Genomic DNA, 20,635 nt, shown 5'->3' with positions numbered 1-20,635 from the left:
TGGCGAGCCTTTTGTGGTAGGATGGGCATTGACTTGTCTTTTTCCTCGGCTTTCCATCCTCAGACTAATGGCCAGACCGAACGAACCAATCAGACCTTGGAAACATATCTGAGATGCTTTGTTTCTGCCGATCAGGATGACTGGGTGTCCTTTTTGCCTTTGGCTGAGTTCGCCCTTAATAATCGGGCCAGCTCGGCTACCTTGGTTTCGCCATTTTTCTGCAATTCTGGGTTCCATCCTCGTTTCTCTTCAGGACAGGTTGAGTCTTCGGACTGTCCTGGTGTGGATACTGTGGTGGTCAGGTTGCAGCAGATTTGGACTCAGGTAGTGGACAATTTGACCTTGTCCCAGGAGAAGGCTCAAAGTTTCGCTAATCGCAGACGCCGTGTGGGTCCCCGACTTCGTGTTGGGGATCTGGTTTGGTTATCTTCTCGTCATATTCCTATGAAGGTTTCCTCTCCTAAGTTTAAACCTCGTTTCATTGGTCCGTATAGGATTTCTGAGGTTCTTAATCCTGTGTCTTTTCGTCTGACCCTTCCAGATTCTTTTTCCATACATAACGTATTCCATAGATCATTGTTGCGGAGATACGTGGCACCTATGGTTCCATCTGTTGATCCTCCTGCCCCGGTTTTGGTGGAGGGGGAATTGGAGTATATTGTGGAGAAGATTTTGGATTCTCGTGTTTCTAGACGGAAACTCCAGTATCTGGTTAAATGGAAGGGTTATGCTCAGGAAGATAATTCCTGGGTTTTTGCCTCTGATGTCCATGCTCCCGATCTTGTTCGTGCCTTTCATGTGGCTCATCCTGGTCGGCCTGGGGGCTCTGGTGAGGGTTCGGTGACCCCTCCTCAAGGGGGGGTACTGTTGTGAATTCTGTGGCAGAGCTCCCTCCTGTGGTCACAAGTGGTACTTCGGCTGATTCTCTCTGTGAGCTTCTGTTGGTGGAGGGAAGTGGTACTGCGGCTTCTGAGTTTCCTCCCTCAGGTGATCTGGTGAGGTCGTTAGGTGCTTCTCTACTTAACTCCACCTAATTCTTTGATCCTGGCTTCCTGTCAATGTTCCAGTGTTGGACTTGCTTTTCCCTGGATCATTCCTGTGGCCTGCTGCTCTGCATAGCTAAGTTCTTCTTTGCTATTTGTTTGCTATTTTTTCTGTCCAGCTTGTCTAATTTGTTGCTGGAAGCTCTGGGACGCAAAGGGTGTACCTCCGTGCCGTTAGTTCGGTACGGAGGGTCTTTTTGCCCCCTTTGCGTGGTTTTCTTTAGGGTTTTGTGTAGACCGCAAAGTTACCTTTTCTATCCTCGATCTGTTAAGAAAGTCGGGCCTCACTTTGCTGAATCTATTTCATCTCTACGTTTGTCTTTTCATCTTAACTCACAGTCATTATATGTGGGGGGCTGCCTTTTCCTTTGGGGTATTTCTCTGAGGCAAGGTAGGCTTATTTTCTATCTTCAGGCTAGTTAGTTTCTCAGGCTGTGCCGAGTTGCATAGGCAGAGTTAGGCGCAATCCACGGCTGCCTCTAGTGTTGTTTGGAGAGGATTAGGGATTGCGGTCTGCAGAGTTCCCACGTCTCAGAGCTCGTTCTATGATTTTGGGTTATTGTCAGATCACTGTATGTGCTCTGACCGCTATGTCCATTGTAGTACTGAATTGCCTTTCATAACACAATAGACAGTACAATACACTCGCTATGAAAGGCAACTGATGCAAAAATTGTAATGAAGTCCAATTGTAAAAATCATTTTTTTTAGCCCCAAATACAGTGCATTTAAAGGGACTCTGTCACCTGAATTTGGAGGGAACAATTTTCAGCCATAGGGGCGGGGTTTTCGGGTGTTTGATTCACCCTTTCCTTACCTGCTGGCTGCATGCTGGCTGCAATATTGGATTGAAGTTCATTCTTTGTCCTCCGTAGTACATGCCTGCACAAGGTGCAATCTTGCCTTGCGCAGGCGTGTACTATGGAGGACAGAGAATGAACTTCAATCCAATATTGCAGCCAGCGGGTAAGGAAAGGGTGAATCAAACACCGAAAACCCCACCCCTATGGCTGAAAATTGTTCCCTCCAAATTCAGGTGACAGAGTCCCTTTAAATATAAACATTGCCTCAAAATTAGACAACTCCTTTAAATTAAAAAATATGACTAACGACAGAGAGCAGAACAAAGGGTAGGTGGCATTTACGGGTGAGTGAAATATATAAAAATGGATGGCTAGAACAGAAGAAATACTAGGACTTACATGTTCCTTTTGGACTGCCACCTATCATGATGGGAACAAACACCCCCTGACCTCAATTCATACAGGCAGGATTGCTTCCTGCACCTGACTGATTAGAGAAGTGGCAGTGCATGTGCATGGTTCCCGCCATTTAAAAGGAACCTGTCAACATGTTTTAACGTATGGAGGCCGTGATATCATTGTATAGTCACTTGTTCCCCTATCATATTGTTTGTTTCTAATGTACCAGTCATGAGAAATCTAGTGTAGATATGCAAATCAGGCTGGAAATGCACTGAGGCCGCGCCAATGCACTTGAAAGAAGCGGTTTGAGTGCACTGACACACCCCCAGCGTAATTACAGCCTCATTTGCATATCTACACTAGATTTCCCATGACTGATACATCTGATCTCCCAAAAAAATAATGATCGTGAATGATGTGCAGTATGTATGATATTGATTTCTGACATGTGAGTGGGTGATGTTGGTTTCTGGTCAGTAAAATTGAGGAATCGGGTGGGACAAGGTATCAGGTTCATGAAATCTCAATCCCGATTTCACTTGTAAAGGGGTGTTCTGGGTCCACCCTTCTTCTGCATCGGGGGCCATGATATCACATTGACTGATACCTGCCAGGTGGTGTCATCATGCTCCTATCTTACTCATTAGAATGGGACAGGTGCAGGGTACTTGCACTTCACATACATGCCTGGGTCTCATGCTGCCCATATTGATCCCTTAGACCTGATGAGGCTTGTGTACTTATTTGGAAATTACTGTGCCTAGAAAAAAGGCACTCATTAGCAAAAAAAAAGTCTTGGCTTAAAATAAACCCAAATTTCAAACAGTGTTATGTATCTTGCTGCCCATAATTATTCTCCTAAACTTCATGAGGCTAGTATACTTACTTTGAAAATTACTTTGAATAGAAAAAAAGCATGTATTAAAAAAAAGGTTGTGACTAGTGATGAGCGAATATACTCGTTACTCGAGATTTCCCGAGCACGCTCGGGGGTCCTCCGAGTATTTTTTAGTGTTCGGAGATTTAGTTTTCATCGCGGCAGCTCAATGATTTACATCTGTAAGCAAGCATAAGTACATGTGGGGGTTGCCTGGTTGCTAGGGAATCCCCACATGTACTCAGCCTGGCTAATAGCTGTAAATCATTCAGCTGCGGTGATGAAAACTAAATCTCCGAACACTAACAAATACTCGGAGGTCCCCCAAGCGTGCTCTGAGCAACGAGTACACTCGTTCATCACTAGTTGTGACTTAAAAAGAACCAAAATTTCAACCAACGTAATGCTTCATGCTGCCCATAGTTGATCTCTTAGACTTCATGAGGTTGGTGTACTTACTTTGCAATTTACTTTATTTAGAAAAAATGTACTAGCAAAAAAGGGTATGATTAAAATAAGCCAAAATTTCAACCCGAGTCATGTCTCATGCTGCCCATAGGCAAAGGGAATCACAACCAATGATTCATGTCTCATGTCACCCAATTGTTTTCTTACCCCAGTTGAGTGGATCGCTAATCTATGGTTTCGGGACCTTTAAGGTATGTTGGGAGTTGTAGTTTCACAACAATTCTAGAGTTGTCTTCATTTAGTTCTGAACACTTGTCCTATTAGTTGTCAATCCTGAGCCCCTTCTGGGCTTATCAGAAGTCTGACAAACCAGTCATAAAAGCAAAGCAGGTCCTGAAACCATCTACACCCCAACATGTGAAGAATATGTGATCTGAAGCTCATGAGTCACTTGAAGGCCCTGAATCCAGTTGAGTAGGCTTGCTGTAAAACATCCCCTTTGTAGCAGGAGGCCTCAGTACCCTGACTAAAACACTTTGTTCTAGTCTTCCTCACTATAAAACATTTGACAACTCTAGATATTTTTTTTTTATAAAAATACTACTCATTTGCTTTACTACCAATAATTCAATGTTATTTTTAATAAACAAAAATACAATTTCCTAATATATACTGTGTATAAAGCACTGTGTACTGTGTTCCCTAATGGGATCCCTAATTGTTCATCTGTCTAGGTCATTTGATAAATCTCACAGGTCAGTTGGCCAGCAATGATTAGGAAGCAAACAATGATGATCCCCATTTCATTACTGCAAGCAGAAAACTTTAAAATAATTGCATTCATTTTTCTTATGCAAAAAAAATAATCATTATTTGCTCAAATAAGAGCACTTCTTAAAGGGAACCTGTCACCTGAATTTGGCAGGCCCAGTTTTGGGTCATATGGGCGGAGTTTTCAGGTGTTTGATTCACCCTTTCCTTACCCTCTGGCTGCATGCTGGCCGAAATATTGGATTGAAGTTCATTCTCTGTCCTCCGTAGTACACGCCTGCGCAAAGCAAGATTACCTTGCGCAGGCGTGTACTACGGAGGACAGAGAATTAACTTCAATCCAATATTTCGGCCAGCATGCAGCCAGCGGGTAAGGAAAGGGTGAATCAAACACCTGAAAACTCCGCCCATATGACCCAAAACTGGTCCCGCCAAATTCAGGTGACAGGTTCCCTTTATAATTAGTGAACTTAGAAAACTTTTTTTGTCTTTACTATTTTCTCCTATCGGTGAGTAACATCAAAGCGGATCCAGGAACAAAGTCCCCTTAAGGCCTAGGTCACATGGACTTCAATTTTCTCATGCAAGAGAATTGGGCGAATGGTGCTAATGACACTCAGCTCAAACTCTGTCAGAACGTGATTAAGTAGCCCATGTGAATTCAGTCTCTTTAAACCCAGCCTGAATGACAGCTGCCAATTATTTCAAGCAATGTGAGATCTCAGCAGCAAGAGGGACACTGAGGAGCAGGACAAAGTATTTTGGCAGATGAAGTCAATGGTGCCCCCCATCCCAAAGCAAAGGAATGGGTCAAAGACTAAGAAAACAGCACCCCTAATGCATCTCCCGCATCCCTCTCCGATAGGTTAAGTAGCAAGCTCTGATAACCACTTCCACTAAAATTGTTACCCTTTTCCCCCCAAAAAAGGCAGCAAAAAGTAAGTGTGAAAGTAATTTCAAAATTAGATACAAAATCAATCAGTTTTTGCAGACCATTTACACAATACAGGGGAAAAGATAACGATATTCCTCCCTGATGTCCTATATTTTTAATGTCAAGCTCAAGGATAATCATGGAAACTAGTATATGGGCCATTTGGCCTCAATTAAGGTGTCCAGCATTTGTCAGATACACTAATGGAAAATAAACAGACTCCCATCATAGATTGGTTTTGGCTTCCATCATATGACAAATACAGCTTTCACAAAACTGATGGTGATTCTGGTGATATATTCAAGTACTAATGAAGGGTCGGGTGACATATTCATGTAGTCATGGTTGTTCTGGTGCTGTATTCATGTAGTGAAGATAATTCTAGTGATATATTCATCACCAGAACCATCATCAGTATTTGAATAAGAAACCAAAGTTATCAACAGCACATAATTAGAGCACCAGAATCATCAATAGTACATGAATATGGCACCAGAAATTTAATTAGTACATTAATACATCACCAGAACAATCATTGGTAAATTAATACTTCAACAGAACCACCATCAGTACATGAATTTGTCACCAAAACAGCCCACATGTATACTATTATGGCCCCCACAGCACCCCATACAGTGTTATGACCCACAAACAACACCCCAAACAGTATGATATTCACCACAGCCCTATATAAAGTATGATCACCACAGCTCTCAGTATAATGTCCTCCACAGCCCCATATACAGTATGGTCACCTCAGCTCCTCATATACTTTGCTGTCCCCCGCACAGCACCTCATGTCATGCCCCTCCTGCACAGTCCCTCATTTCATGGCCCCCCTGCACAGCTCCTCATTTAATGTCCCCGCTGCACTGCCCCTCATTTCATGCCTTTCTGCACTGCTCCTCATTTTATGCCCCCTACACAGCCCCTTATTTTATTCCCTGCACAGACCCCCATTTTATGTTCCCCTGCACAGCATGTCAATTTTCTGCCCTCTATACAATCACTCATTTCATGGCTCCCCTGCACAGCCCCTTATTTTATGTCCCCCCACACAGCCATTTATTCTATGTCCCCCTGCACAGCCCCTCATTTCAAGGCCCCCCTCCACAGCCCCTCATTTCAAGGCCCCCCTCCACAGCCCCTCATTTCATGCTCCCCTGCACAGCCCCTCATTTTATGCCCCCCATGCACAGACCCTCTTTTTCTGCCCTGCCTGCACAGCCTAATTGTATGCCCCCCTGCACAGCCCCTCATTTTAAACCCCTCTACAACCCTTTAATAATAAAAGCTAAGTTTTATGGCTTGTTAGAGAGGCATCTAATCATGCCCTCCACTGCAAAGTCCCTAATTTCATGGCCAAGTAGTATAACAATTTAAAAGAAAAAAAAAAAAAAAAGCTTATACTCACTTAATCCAGGCTCCTCGTCCATCGTCTCCTCTTCTATGAAGTGCAGCAGAGGGTGCTTGACATCGCTGCACCGCACCATCTGACATCCCTTATGTGTGCCTTCTCCAACATGGCACAGGCCGGAAGTAGCCTGCGTCTTTTTGGAGTTCCCGTCACAGAAGGAGGCTGATTACATCTTCTTTCCTCCTGCCCCAGACACTGCCAACATCAATTGTATTCCCGTCTGACAGACGCAATTACAATTGAGTGCAGGGAGGGAGCGATAGATGGGGCACAGGCAGAGAGAAGGGTGAGAGGTGTCAGTGACTGGCACTGTTCCCCTGTGTGCCTGCGCCCCGGCCATCACTGTGCTGAATGCCTACGGCCTTAGGAAGGCGCCGGGGGCCACAAGCATTCAGCAGTTACTTTTTCAAAGTGTGCCCCCCTCAGGTAGACAAGAGGTAGTGCCCTAGGCAGGTGCATACCTTGCCTACCCATTGTCTTGGCCCTACTGAGGAGCTATGCACAGCCATTATGATGTGGATTTTCAACGTTTGTACACCAGCCTCCCCAGGTGTAGGAGATCTGTAAACAACTTATATTATAAAATCTAATGACAAATCCACTTTAAACTAATGTATCCCAGTACATTGCTGGAAAAATAGACATAATACTAAGCATGGTTATCAAGATGGATGATGGCATAGTAATTATATGATATGTATAATGGTGTAGTAATATCATAAACAGAAAAGAGCAATGTCTGGTACTCACTGCAGTGGTAGATCATTGATCTCTTGGGGCAGGAATTTATATAGAGCCACGTAGCAGTACATAGGAGAGATTTCCTTCCTGGTCTTGCCACTTGATGCTGTACTCTGAGCATACAGATATAAAGCTTTATATTAGTGGATACTCCAAATTCTCTGCACAGCCCCTTCCCCACGTGTCAAGCACTTACCGTCACACTGCAGGCATCTTCATTAGTGGCCTCATCTACTGGGAACACTAAAATTACAGGAAGAGATACTGGAGATCAGAATAGTGTGAGAGAGATGATATTCTTTGAAGATTACATAGTGGTAGGATCAGCTAAAGAACTAGGTGATCTAACATCTGGGGAATAGATTCAATGCACCTGACTCATTCTGGTGCCTTGGGCAAATGCCCTACTAGTCTCCCTTGTTATAGGTTGCCCACCTTTAAGGACAATTTTTCTTACCTAAAGGGGTTTTCCCATGAACAAAGTTAATTGTAGTCAACATGTTAATCAACAGATCTTGGAATAATAATAATTTCCACAATTGGATGTGATTTAAAAAAATGTTCCTGTGCTGAGATAATCTTATAAATGTGCCCATGCTGTGTACTGTGTAATGGCTGTGTCTGACCGTACAGGGACATGGTCTGATCATACCACATCTCCTGGCAGGGGAGGACACAAAGGAGAGGATACAGACAGGTCAGCAGGGGATCACAGCTGATTCTTTCTTTGAGGTAAACTTTGCTTAAAAACAGGCAGAGAAATGTTTTACCCCACAAAAAGAATCATCTGTGATCCCATGCTGTAATAACTGTATACCATTTTGCTTTTCCCCCTGCCCAGGAGCTGTGGTATGATCAGACCATGTCCCTGTACAGTCAGACACGGCCATTACACAGTACACAGCAGGGGCACATTTATAAGATTATCTCAGCACAGGAACATTTTTGTTTAACGCAACCAATCGTGGAAATGAATTTTATTCCAAGATCTATTGATTAAAATATACTTTTTTTGTGGGAACACTCCTTTAAATGCATGCATTTTTGGCAAATTTTTTTTTTTGTAATTGGGTTTCATGAAAAATGTTGCGAGTTCGTTTTGATAGTCCAAGGGGAAGTTAGTAACTGTTATCTCTGTGTTTTTAGCTGATTTATAACCACAAACCACATCAAAATTGAACTTGCAAGGAAATAAATCGCCTGTAAAAGCCAAACGGTGCAACATTTCTTTTAATGACACCAAATTATAAATTAGCTCCAGTCCAAATACTTATAATTAAGTTAAAAAAAAAAATGTCCGCAGATGTGAGCAACCCGAAACGATCACTTCATGATCAGTTGCATGATTAATGCAACTGATCAACTATCTATTGTGCTGGTTCAATCTTCATGCCTCCTTTATGGTCCACTCATGTCTCACCTGGGTGACTTGGACTCTCCTCGTTGCTCTGGATGCTGCCCTCTGGATCATCTGTTCTCTCCTCCTTTTCACTCTGCAAGAACCACCCATATATAGTGAGCTGACAGTGACAAAGTGTATGATCAGCACCCGGCTTCAGATACACCTGTTATTATTGGGATTGCAGCTTCTGCAGGCATCAATCATCTCTGCCAGGAAGGTTTAACCGTTCACTTACCAGGCTGCGGGTGGGGGACTCAGACACGCTGCTGCACGTCGAACGATTTACATGTGCTAGAGAGGTTCCATAGCGCAGCGTCTCGTACACAGGATCGACCCTACCTCTCGGAGCAGCTATTCAGGAAGGGAGGGAGAGAAGAAAACTAATGAACAGGATTCTTACCGAGAGAAAAGGCTTATTAAGAAGTGAGAAATCTATACACATAGAGAATAACAAATGGAGCCGTGCGTAGACAATGCCGATGTCATCATTCAGACAATAGCACACGTGTCCCATCCAGGTACCAATTGTGCATGCTGAAAAAGCCTTAGAAATTATTAAGAAATAGTAAAGGGAAGGTGTCATCAGAAAATGACCTCTTGTTCAAATCCGGTTTTTGTGTTAATGGAATTTTTTTTTTTTTTTTTAATGTTGGCAATGTTTTTTTCTCTATTTGTATTACAAAACAAAATTAGTAATCTTGCCATTTTCATGCTGCCTACTGGGGGTATTTGAAACTCGTACTTCCATTTTTTTCAGGAAGACTTTTCAGCAGGCTCCTTATCATCAGAGACAGGATCACAATGACAGGTAACACCTTTATATACAGCTGATAAGGCAGGATCCACCATTCACAATAGATAATATAACAGCTGACCGTGATCCTCCTCCCTTGCACATGAACATTAGGTGCTTTGATGCAAAGTCTGTGTTTGAGAGTCTGAGTCAGTCTATTGCTGCAAATTTCATGTGGATTTCTTGAACCAACAAGGAGTTAAAAGGGATCTGTCAGCAGGAGTTTGCTATATAATCTAAGGATAGCATGAGTTATGGGCTGAAACACTGAATTCAATGATGTGTCATTTATTAGGCTGTGTGCTGTAGTTTACTTACAGTGAAGGTTTTATCACTAGGAGATTATCACAGCTTGGACCACAATGCAAGTGAGCCCTGGTCCAACCACGTCCCCTGTGATAAGCAGCTTACTGCTAAGGCTCCTTTCACACTAGCATCGTACGACGCACGTCGCAATGCGTCATTTTGCAGAAAAAACGCATCCTGCAAAATTGTCTGCAGGATGCGTTTTTTCTCCATAGGCTTGTATTAGCGACGCATTGCCACACGTCGCAACCGTCGTGCAACGGTTGCGTCGTGTTGTGGCGGACCGTCGGCAACAAAAAACGTTGCATGTAACGTTTTTTGGTGCGTTATGTCCGTCATTTCCGACCGCGCATGCGTGGCTGGAACGCCGCCCCCTCCTCCCCGGAGCTCACAATGGGGCAGCGGATGCGTTGTAAAACTGCATCCGCTGCCCCCGTTGTGCTGTGCTTTCACAGTATGCGTCGGTACGTCGCCACGACGCATTGCGTCATGCGTAGTACAACGCTAGTGTGACAGTAGCCTAACAATTGATTGTATCACAACTGCTGCACCCAGTAAACTATAAGTGATACATCGTTGCAATCAGGGCTTATTTTCCTATATTATGCTGCTCTCAGATGAGGTAGCAGAAACCTGGTGGTGACAGATTTGCTTTGAAATAAAAAATAGCCCCAGTAGCCAGTTTGAAAATGACAAGACTTCAAATAGTTTTTTCATACAAATTGTGATATAGAAAAAGAATTACAAAAAAGTTTTTAAAAATATCTTTAGCACAAAAAAAAAAAAAATTTAACCCCATTCTGCCATCGGACGTACTATTCCGTCCGATGGCAGAACCCCCGCTTTGATGCGGGCCCCGGCGGTGAGCCCGCATCAAAACCAGGACATGTCAGTTGTTTTGAAGAGCTGACATGTGCCCGCAATAGGTGCGGCAGATCGTGATCTGCCCGCACCTATTAACTAGTTGAATGCCGCTGTCAAACTCTGACAGCCGCATTTAACAAGCGCTTCCGGCCATCTGACTGGAAATGCGCGCACCGGTGACCCTGTCACATGATCGGGGGTCGTCGGTGCATTGGCATAACAACCAGAGGTCTCCTGCAGACCTCTATGGTTGTTGATGTCAGATTGCTGTGAGCGCCACCCTGTGGTCAGCGCTCAAAGCAATGCTGTAATTCTACTATATAGAGGTGATCTGAGCGTCGCCCCTATGTAGCAGAGCCGATCAGGCTGTGCCAGCTTCTAGTCTCCCATGGAGGCTATTGAAGCATGGCAAAAGTAAAAAAAAAAGTTTTTAAAAATATGGGAAAAAAAATAAAAGTTTACATTTCGCCCCATTCAAAATGAAACAATAAAAAAAAAAAAAATCAAACCTACACATATTTGGTATCGCCGAGTTCAGAATCACCCGATCTATCAATAAAAAAAGGATTAACCTGATCGCTAAACGGCGCAGTGAGAAAAAAATTCAAAATGCCAGAATTACGTTTTTTTGGTCACCGCAACATTGCATTAACATGCAATAACGGGTGATCAAAAGAACGTATCTGCACCGAAATGGTATCATTAAAAACGTCAGCTCGGCACGTAAAAAATAAGCCCTTACCCGACCCCAGATCATGAAAAATGAAGATGCTATGGGTATCGGACAATTGCGCAATTTTTTTTTTTGTAAAGTTTGGAATTTTTTTACCACTTAGATAAAAAAGAGCCTAGACATGTTTGGTGTCAATGAACTTGTCATCACCTGGAGAATCATAATGGCAGGTTAGTTTTAGCGTTTTAGTAAAAACGCCAAACAAAAAGGAGTGTGGGATTGCACTTTTTTTGCAATTTAACCACACTTGGAATTTTTTTCCTCTATTTTTAGGACACGACATGGTAAAACCAATCGTGTTGTTCGAAAGTACAACTCGTCCCGCAAAAAAAAAGGCCCTCACATGGCCATATTGACAGAAAATTAAAAAAGTTATGGCTCTGGGAAGGAGGGGAGCAAAAAAACGAAAACGCATAACCAAAAAAAGCTCGGGGGGTTAAGGTGTTAAACAATAGATACTTTTCTTATTACAGATTCCCTTTAAATGTACAGTTATATGAAAAAGTTTGGGCACCCCTATTAATCTTAAGCTTAATGTTTTATAAAAATTGTTTTTTTTGCAACAGCTATTTCAGTTTCATATATCTAATAACTGTTGGACACAGTAATGTTTCTGCCTTGAAATGAGGTTTATTGTACTAACAGAAAATGTGCAATCTGCATTCAAACTAAATTTGACAGGTGCATAAGTATGGGCACCCTTATCATTTTCTTGTTTTAAATACTCCTACCTACTTTTTACTGACTTAATAAAGCACTTTTTTTGATTTTCTAACCTCATTGAGCTTTGAACTTCATAGCCAGGTGTATGCAATCATGAGAAAAGCTACTTAAAGTGGCCACTTGCAAGTTGTTCTCCTGTTTGAATCTCCTCTGAAGAGTGGCATCATGGGCTCCTCAAAACAACTGTCTAATGATCTGAAAACAATGATTATTCAGCATAGTTGTTCAGGGGAAGGATACAAAAAGCTGTCTCAGAGATTTAACCTGTCAATTTCCACTGTGAGGAACATAGTAAGGAAATGGAAGTACACAGGTACAGTTCTTGTTAAGGCCAGAAGTGGCAGGCCAAGAAAAACGTCAGAAAGGCAGAGAAGAAGAATGGTGAGATCAGTCAAGGACAATCCTCAGACCACCTCCAGAGAGCTGCAGCATCAACTTGCTGCAGATGGTGTCACTGTGCATCGGTCAACTATACAACGCACTTTGCACAAGGAGAAACTGTATGGGAGAGTAATGCAAAAGAAGCCGTTTCTGCAAGCACGCCACAAACAGTCGGCTGAGGTATGCAAAAGCACATTTGGAGAAGCCAATTTCTTTTTGGAAGAAGGTCCTGTGGACTGATGAAACCAAGATTGAGTTGTTTGGTCGTACAAAAAGGTGTTATGCATGGCGGCCAAAAAACACAGCATTCCAAGAAAATCACTTGCTACCCACAGTAAAATTTGGTGGAGGTTCCATCATGCTTTGGGGCTGTGTGGCCAATGCTGGCCCCGGGAATCTTGTTAAAGTTGAGGGACGCATGGATTCCCCTCAGTATCAGCAGATTCTTGACAATAATGTTCATGAATCAGTGACAAAGTTGAAGTTACGCAGGGGATGGATCTTTCAGCAAGACAATGATCCAAAACACCGCTCCAAATCTACTCAGGCATTCATGCAGAGGAACAATTACACTGTTCTGGAATGGCCATCCCAGTCCCCAGACCTGAATATCATTGAACATCTGTGGGATCATTTGAAGAGGGCTGTCCATGCTCAGCGACCATCAAATTTAACTGAACTGGAATTGTTTTGTAAAGAGGAATGGTCAAAAATACCATCATCCAGGATCCAAGAACTCATTAAAAGCTACAGGAAGCGACTAGAGGCTGTTATTTTTGCAAAAGGAGGATCTACTAAATATTAATGTCACTTTTCTGGTGGGGTGCCCATACTTATGCACCTGTCAAATTTTGTTTGAATGCAGATTGCACATTTTCTGTTAGTACAATAAACCTCATTTCAAGGCAGAAACATTACTGTGTCCAACAGTTATTAGATATATGAAACTGAAATAGCTGTTGCAAAAAAAACAATTTTTATAAAACATTAAGCTTAAGATTAATAGGGGTGCCCAAACTTTTTCATATAACTGTAGGTCCAATATTTAGATCCACTGAGAAGAAAAAGGTATACCCGCACTGCTGCCTACGCGATCACCTATCTGCGTGCTGTAGAATGCTGTACCAGTACCTTTACCTCCTACTCAATTGCATGGGCACTAGGGGTGCATAACCAAAAGAGTGTATGACATCCAAAAAAAGAAGAAAAAAAAGTAGTTAGCACTCACCAAGCCCGTTGCTGTAAAAGTCTTTATTTCGCGCTACATGCGCTTCCACAGATCCCAGGATCTGTGGGAGCGCATGTAGCGCGAAACAGCCGTCATCCCTGGACCATCATGTTCTCCCTGTCCATGTCCTAATAAAGACTTTTACAGCAACGGGCTTGGTGAATGCTAACTACTTTTTTTTTCTTCTTTTTTCCAATATTTAGATCTTTTGTGCCCTGATATTTTTATTATGCGTCTCCATCCATTGGATATACTGTATGTACTCCTATTTAGGATTATATACAGTATTCTTTAATTTGTATGCGAATATATTTAGGTACTGACTTTGATGATCAGATATATGCAGCTTCCTTTTTGTGTACTACTGTGTATGAGCTACATACTGTTTGACTATAATTTCTTCATTGTTCTGCTTCCTCTTGTTTGATCTGGCACCTTTTCCATTTAGTTACTTTGGTGTTTTTAACCAGTTTGTCTGCATATATATTTAATTAAGAATGGTAATATATATACCAGTATATATATCTACAGTCATCGCTGAAAGTGTTGGCACCCTTGAAATCTTTCCAGAAAATTAAGTATTTCTCACAGAAAATTATTGCAATTACACGTTTTGTTACACACGTTTATTTCCTTTGTGTGTATTGGAACAACAACAAAAAAAACTGAGAAAAAAAGGCAAGTTGGACATCAGCTCACATGAAACTCCCAAAATGGTCCGGACAAAGTCATTGGCACCTTTCTAATATTTTGGGTAAATAAATTTATTTCAAGCATGTGATGCATGTTCAAACTCTCCTGTGGCAAGTAACAGGTTTTGGCAATATGAAAATCACACCTGAAACCAGATAAAAAGGGCAGAAGCTGACTCAATCTTTGCATTGTGAGAACTATCTGAAGACTTGAGAGCTAAAATTGTTGAAAAATATCAACAATCTCAAGGTTACAAGTCTATCTCCAGAGGTCTTGATGTCCCTTTGTCCAAGGTGCAACATAATCAAGAACTTTACAACCCATGACACTGTAGCTAATCTCCCTGGATGTGATCGGCAGACAAAAATTGATGAAAGGTTGCAGTGAAGGATAGTCCGGATGGTAGATAAGCAGACCCAATCAAGTCCCAAAGAAATTCAAGCTGTCCTGCAGGCTCAGGGTACATCAGTGTCAGCATAACCTTTCTATCGACATTTGAATGAAATTAATCGTTATGGCAGAAGACCCAGGAGGACCCCACTGCTGGCACAGAGACATAAAAAAGCTAGACTGCAGTTTTGCAAAATGTATGTGAGTAAGCCAAAATCCTTTTGAGAAAGTGTCTTGTGGACAAATGAGACCAAGGTAGAGCTGTTTGGTAAAGCACATCATTCTACTGTTTACCGAAAATGGAATGAGATCTACAAGGAAAAAAAACACAGAACCTTCCGTCAAATATGATGGAGGATTCACAAATGTTTTGGGAATGGTTCCCTCCCTCTGGCACTGGGTGCCAGAAATCGGAAGATTTCATGACGTCACCGCTGTGCTCTGCTTTACGGCCGGCCGGCGCTGACACAGTCAGTGCGTGAAGCGGACGCCGGGGGACGTGACAGACACCGGAATGTGAGTATGTTGTGTTTTTTACATTTACAATGGTAACCAGGGTAAACATCGGGTTACTAAGCACGGCCCTGCGCTTAGTAACCCGATGTTTACCCTGGTTACCAGTGAACACATCGCTGGATCGGCGTCACACACGCCGATTCAGCGATGACAGCGGGTGATCAGCGACCAAAAAAAGGTCCTGATCATTCCCAGCGACCAACGATCTCCCAGCAGGGGCCTGATTGTTGGTCGCTGTCACGCTTAACGATTTCGTTAACGATATCATTGCTACGTCATAAAAAGCAACAATATCGTTAACGAAATCGTTATGTGTGAAGGTACCTTAAGACTATATACTCAGTGTAGGTCTAGGATTTATATGAGTGTCCTATCCATGGAGGAGCGGTTGTAATATTTTTTCAATGCTTTCTGTAAAGGGAATCCTTTATACCATCCTGCTATGAGGACAGATAAACGCAGTCCTAATAGAAACACAAAGCTCAATATTCTCATACATATGTATTCACTGGAAGCATGGAAAATTAAGAAGCACATTCTGTCACTGCACCGCCATCTCAGAAGAGCTATAGAAATATTTTCACTTTGCATCTCTAACTCCCTTGCAGTAAATTAATATTAAAGACTAAGGATTGGTACGCGCTATATAATACAATTATACAATTACAATTTATATAAAGTTAAAGAGAAGCAAATAATTTCCTATTGCTTAATTTGTCTTTATGTTAAAAATATTTTTGAAGAATTTCTGGTATTTTTTATTGTTCCAGATCGATATATAGTGTGTGTATATATATATATATATATATATATATATATATATATATATATATATATATATATATATATATATACACACATATATATCCCGAACTGTTGCAATTTTCACTCTTACCACTGAGCCTCATAATATGCTGACACTAGCCGTTCTGTAAAGTTTCCCTTTCAATTACAATGAAAGGTAACACCTGTCTATATACAGTATAGGTACCACAGGATCCACCATTCACAATAAGTGACAGTCACAGCTCACCTAGCCTCTTCATAGTGACATCGATGTACAGATCACAGAGAATGTCTACAAATACCGTATATACTCGAGTATAAGCCGAGATTTTCAGCCCAAATTTTTGGGCTGAAAGTGCCCCCCTCGGCTTATACTCGAGTCACGGTAGTGGTGGGGTCGGCGGGTGAGGGGGAGAGGGCGCTGAGGTATACTTACCTAGTCCCAGCGATCCTCGCGCTGTCCCTGCCTTCCTCCCCGTCTTCTGTGCTGCAGCGTCTTCCCCTCTTCAGCGGTCACGTGGGACCGCTCATTAGAGATATGAATAAGCGGCTCCACCTCCCATAGGGGCGGAGCCGCCTATTCATTTCTCTAATCAGCGGTGCCGGTGACCGCTGACAGGAAGATGCTACAGCACAGAAGACGGGGAGGAAGGCAGGGACAGCGCGAGGATCGCTGGGACTAGGTAAGTATGTTATATTCACCTGTCCGCGTTCCAGCCGCCGGGCGTCGCTCCATCTTCCCGGCGTCTGCGCTCTGACTGTTCAGGCAGAGGGCGCGATGACGCATATAGTGTGCGCGGCGCCCTCTGCCTGATCAGTCAGAGCAGAGACGCCGGGAAGATGGAGGCGCCGGGACCGGACGCTGGGAGCTGCAATCAAGGGAGGTGAGTATGTGGTTTTTTTTTTTTATTGCAGCAGCGGCAGCACAGATTTATGTGCAGCATCTATGGGGGCAGTATGAACGGCACACAGCACTATATGGGGGCAGTATGAACGGCACACAGCACTATATGGGGGCAGTATGAACGGCACACAGCACTATATGGGGGCAGTATGAACGGCACACAGCACTATATGGGGCATCTGTGCAGCATCTATGGGGCAATATGAACAGTGCAGAGCACTATATGGCACAGCTATGGGGAAATAACGATCTATTTTTATTTTTGAAATTCACCGGTAAATGCTACATTTCCACCCTAGGCTTATACTCGAGTCAATAAGTTTTCCCAGTTTTTTGTGGCAAAATTAGGGGGGTCGGCTTATACTCGGGTCGGCTTATACTCGAGTATATACGGTATATCCATTAAAAGTCGATAAACACCCAGTGACTATTATTTCTTGTGGTCCTTGTTTCTTCTGTATATCTATAAATGCTGTTAGCAGCAGCACAAGAAAGATGGTTTCCATAATGATATACAGCAAATAGAATACAAAAAAATCAGAATATAGCAGATTAGTAAAAACAATGTTTGGTCACCTTCCACCTATTTTCAAGGCCAATGGGAAGGCAACTAGGGTCTCTGTCGAAGAAACAGTGGAGGTATAACTTTTCTGTGACGCACAAATCATCTATTTGCTCTCGCTTTCCTGAGACTGGTTGTAAATTGCTATCTCGGTCATATAGAGTCACAACTTGCTTACAATTCATCTTCCAAGAGGCCATTCCCTTGTGTTGGCCATTTGGAGATGAGGAAGGTGATATAATACATATTTTTTGGTGTTACTCTTTTTGGGAAAAACTACAACTAATGATATGTAAGATCGCAGACTTGCATCCCTTTACTTTGGAAAGAAAACTCCACTTGACAGTCTCTCTCTGGTTTTCTAAAATTAATGAAGTGATGTCAGTGGCATAGCTCCTTTGGAGGCAGAGGGGGCGGCCACCCTGTGTCCTGTGCTTTTAGGGGGCCCACCCAGAGCTACGCTACTGTAGCCATATCAGCATGCAAAGCACACCTATAGTTACACAGTGCGTATTTTATTTTTTTTAAGGGGATGCTTTACATTATATAGTCTGCTTATGGGGGTGCAATATACTATATAGGTCAGCCTATGGGGAGTGAAATATACTAAAGAGTCTGCCTATGGGGGTGCATTATACTATATAGAGTCTTCCTATGGGGGATGCATTACACAGTATAGAGTCTGCCTATGGGGGTGCTTTATACAGTATAGAATATGCCTATAGGGGGTGCATTACACTATTGAGTCTGCCTATGGGGGTGCGTTATACTATAGAGTATGCCTATGGAGCTGCATTATACTATATAGAGTCTGCCTATGGTGGATGCATTACACAGTATAGAATCTGCCTATGGAGGTGCTTTATATAGTATAGAATATGCCTATGGGGGTTCATTATACTATAGAGTATGCCTATGAGGGGTGCATTATACTACAGAGTCTGCCTATGGGGGTGCATTACACAGTATAGAATCTGCCTATGGGGAGTGCATTATATTATAGAGTCTGCCTATAAGGGGTGGGGTGCATTATACTATAGAGTATCTATGAGGAGTGCCTTATACTATAGAGTCTGCCTATGGTAAGTGCATTATACATTAGAGTCTGCCTATGGGGCTGCATTATACTATATAGAGTCTGCCTATGGGGGCTGAATTATACTATATAGAGTCCTATGGGGTGCATTACACAGTATAGAGTTTGCCTATGAGGGGTGCATTATACTATAGAGTATGCGTATGGGGCTGCATTATACTATATAGAGTCTGCCTATGAGGGTGCATTATACAGTATAGAGTCGGCCTATGGGGGGTGAATTATAATACAGAGGCTGCTTATGAGGGTGAATTATACTATAGAATCTGCCTATGGGGGTGCATTACACAGTATAGAGTCTGTCTATGGTGGTGCATTACACAGTATAGAGTCTGCCTATGGCGGGTGCATTATACTATATAGAGTCTGCCTATAGGGGGTACATTACACAGAATAGAGTCTGCCTGCCTATGGGGGGTTTATTATATGCTAGAGTCTGCCTATGGGGGTGTATTACACAGTATAGAGTCTGCCTATGGGGGTGCTTTATACAGTATAGAATCTGAGGGGTGCATTATGCTATAGAGTCTGCCTATGGGGGGGTGCATTATACTATATGGAGTCTGCATATAGGGGTGTATTACACAGTATAGAGTCTTCCTATGGCGGTGCTTTATACAGAATAGAATCTGCCCATGAGGGTGCATAATACCATAGAGTCTGCCTATGGGGGTGCATTATACTATATAGATTGTGCCTCAGAGGGGTGCATTACACAGTTTGCAGTCTGCCTATGAGGGATGCATTATACTATATAGAGTCTGCCTATGGGGAATGCATTGTATTATATGGAGGCCTGTGGGGTGCACTGTATATAAAGTCTGTCTATGGGGAATGCGTATGGACACATAAGGCAGCAGCAGCTCAGCATTGGGGTATCAGCAGGATGAGGAGTTTGTGTAGGTTGGGGATAGATGGGCCGGTGCAGGAAATGTGAAAAGTCAAATGTGTCTTTGTTGTAATCTGCAGCCGAGTCCTGGCTGGAAAAATTTGTCATATCGATATGGGCTAGATTGAAAAGATGGGAAAAGTCAATAATTCCATCAGAAAGAACGTCAGCGGTAAGACATTATCTGTAACTGTGCAGTGATCTGTGATATGTTCTGTAGGACTGGTATCTACCACTGACCATAAGGCGGCAATATCAATGTTGGTCTTTGTATAGAGAATATTTTCAGCAACAGCTGAGGTTCTCCTCCACTATTAGGGTGCGTCACCCAGTTGTAATCAAGGTTACCTAGTTAGGGGCCCACTCAGAAGTCCCCCCACCCCAAACCAAAACCCTAGCTACACCTCTGTGTGATGTTAAAGGGAACCTGTCACCCCGAAAATCGCGGGTGAGGTAAGCCCACCGGCATCAGGGGCTTATCTACAGCATTCTGTAATGCTGTAGATAAGCACGCAATGTTACCTGAAAGAGGAGAAAAAGACGTTAGATTATACTCACCCATGGGCGGTCCCGCTGCTGGTCAGGTCAGATGGGCGTCTCTGGTCCGCTGCGGCGCCTCCCATCTTCTTTCCATGACGTCCTCTTCTGATCTTCAGCCACGGCTCCGGTGCAGGCTTACTTTGTCTGCCCTGTTGAGTGCACAACAAAGTACTGCAGTGCGCAGGCGCCGGAAAGGTCAGAGAGGCCCGGTGCCTGCGCACTGCAGTACTTTGCAGTACTTTGTATAATCTAACGTCTTTTTCTCCTCTTTCAGGTAACATCGGGGGCTTATCTACAGCATTACAGAATGCTGTAGATAAGCCCCTGATGCCGGTGGGCTTACCTCACCCGCGATTTTCGGGGTGACAGGTTCCCTTTAATGGAGGAACTCATCTCTAATGTCAATAGTTCCTTTGGACGTTTTTACAAAACC

At 43.0% G+C, this 20,635-nt stretch overlaps 1 protein-coding gene across 1 annotated transcript in view; it reads right to left on the bottom strand.

Moving 5' to 3' along the window:
* The window catches only part of STAC2 (SH3 and cysteine rich domain 2), a 124,351-nt gene that overhangs the window by 22,836 nt on the left and 80,880 nt on the right, over nucleotides 1-20,635 (bottom strand). Inside the window, exons 5-8 of the mRNA XM_069751672.1 lie at nucleotides 9,034-9,149; nucleotides 8,817-8,889; nucleotides 7,593-7,639; nucleotides 7,406-7,509 (exon numbers count right to left, since the gene is read on the bottom strand). Of these exons, the coding sequence (XP_069607773.1) occupies nucleotides 7,406-7,509; nucleotides 7,593-7,639; nucleotides 8,817-8,889; nucleotides 9,034-9,149 (340 nt within the window). The remainder of the gene's footprint in view (nucleotides 1-7,405; nucleotides 7,510-7,592; nucleotides 7,640-8,816; nucleotides 8,890-9,033; nucleotides 9,150-20,635) is intronic.

The sequence above is a fragment of the Ranitomeya imitator genome, chromosome 2, assembly GCF_032444005.1.
Source record: "Ranitomeya imitator isolate aRanImi1 chromosome 2, aRanImi1.pri, whole genome shotgun sequence".
NCBI classification, from domain to species: Eukaryota; Metazoa; Chordata; class Amphibia; order Anura; family Dendrobatidae; genus Ranitomeya; species Ranitomeya imitator.
This window is presented reverse-complemented; position numbering and strand designations above follow the sequence as displayed.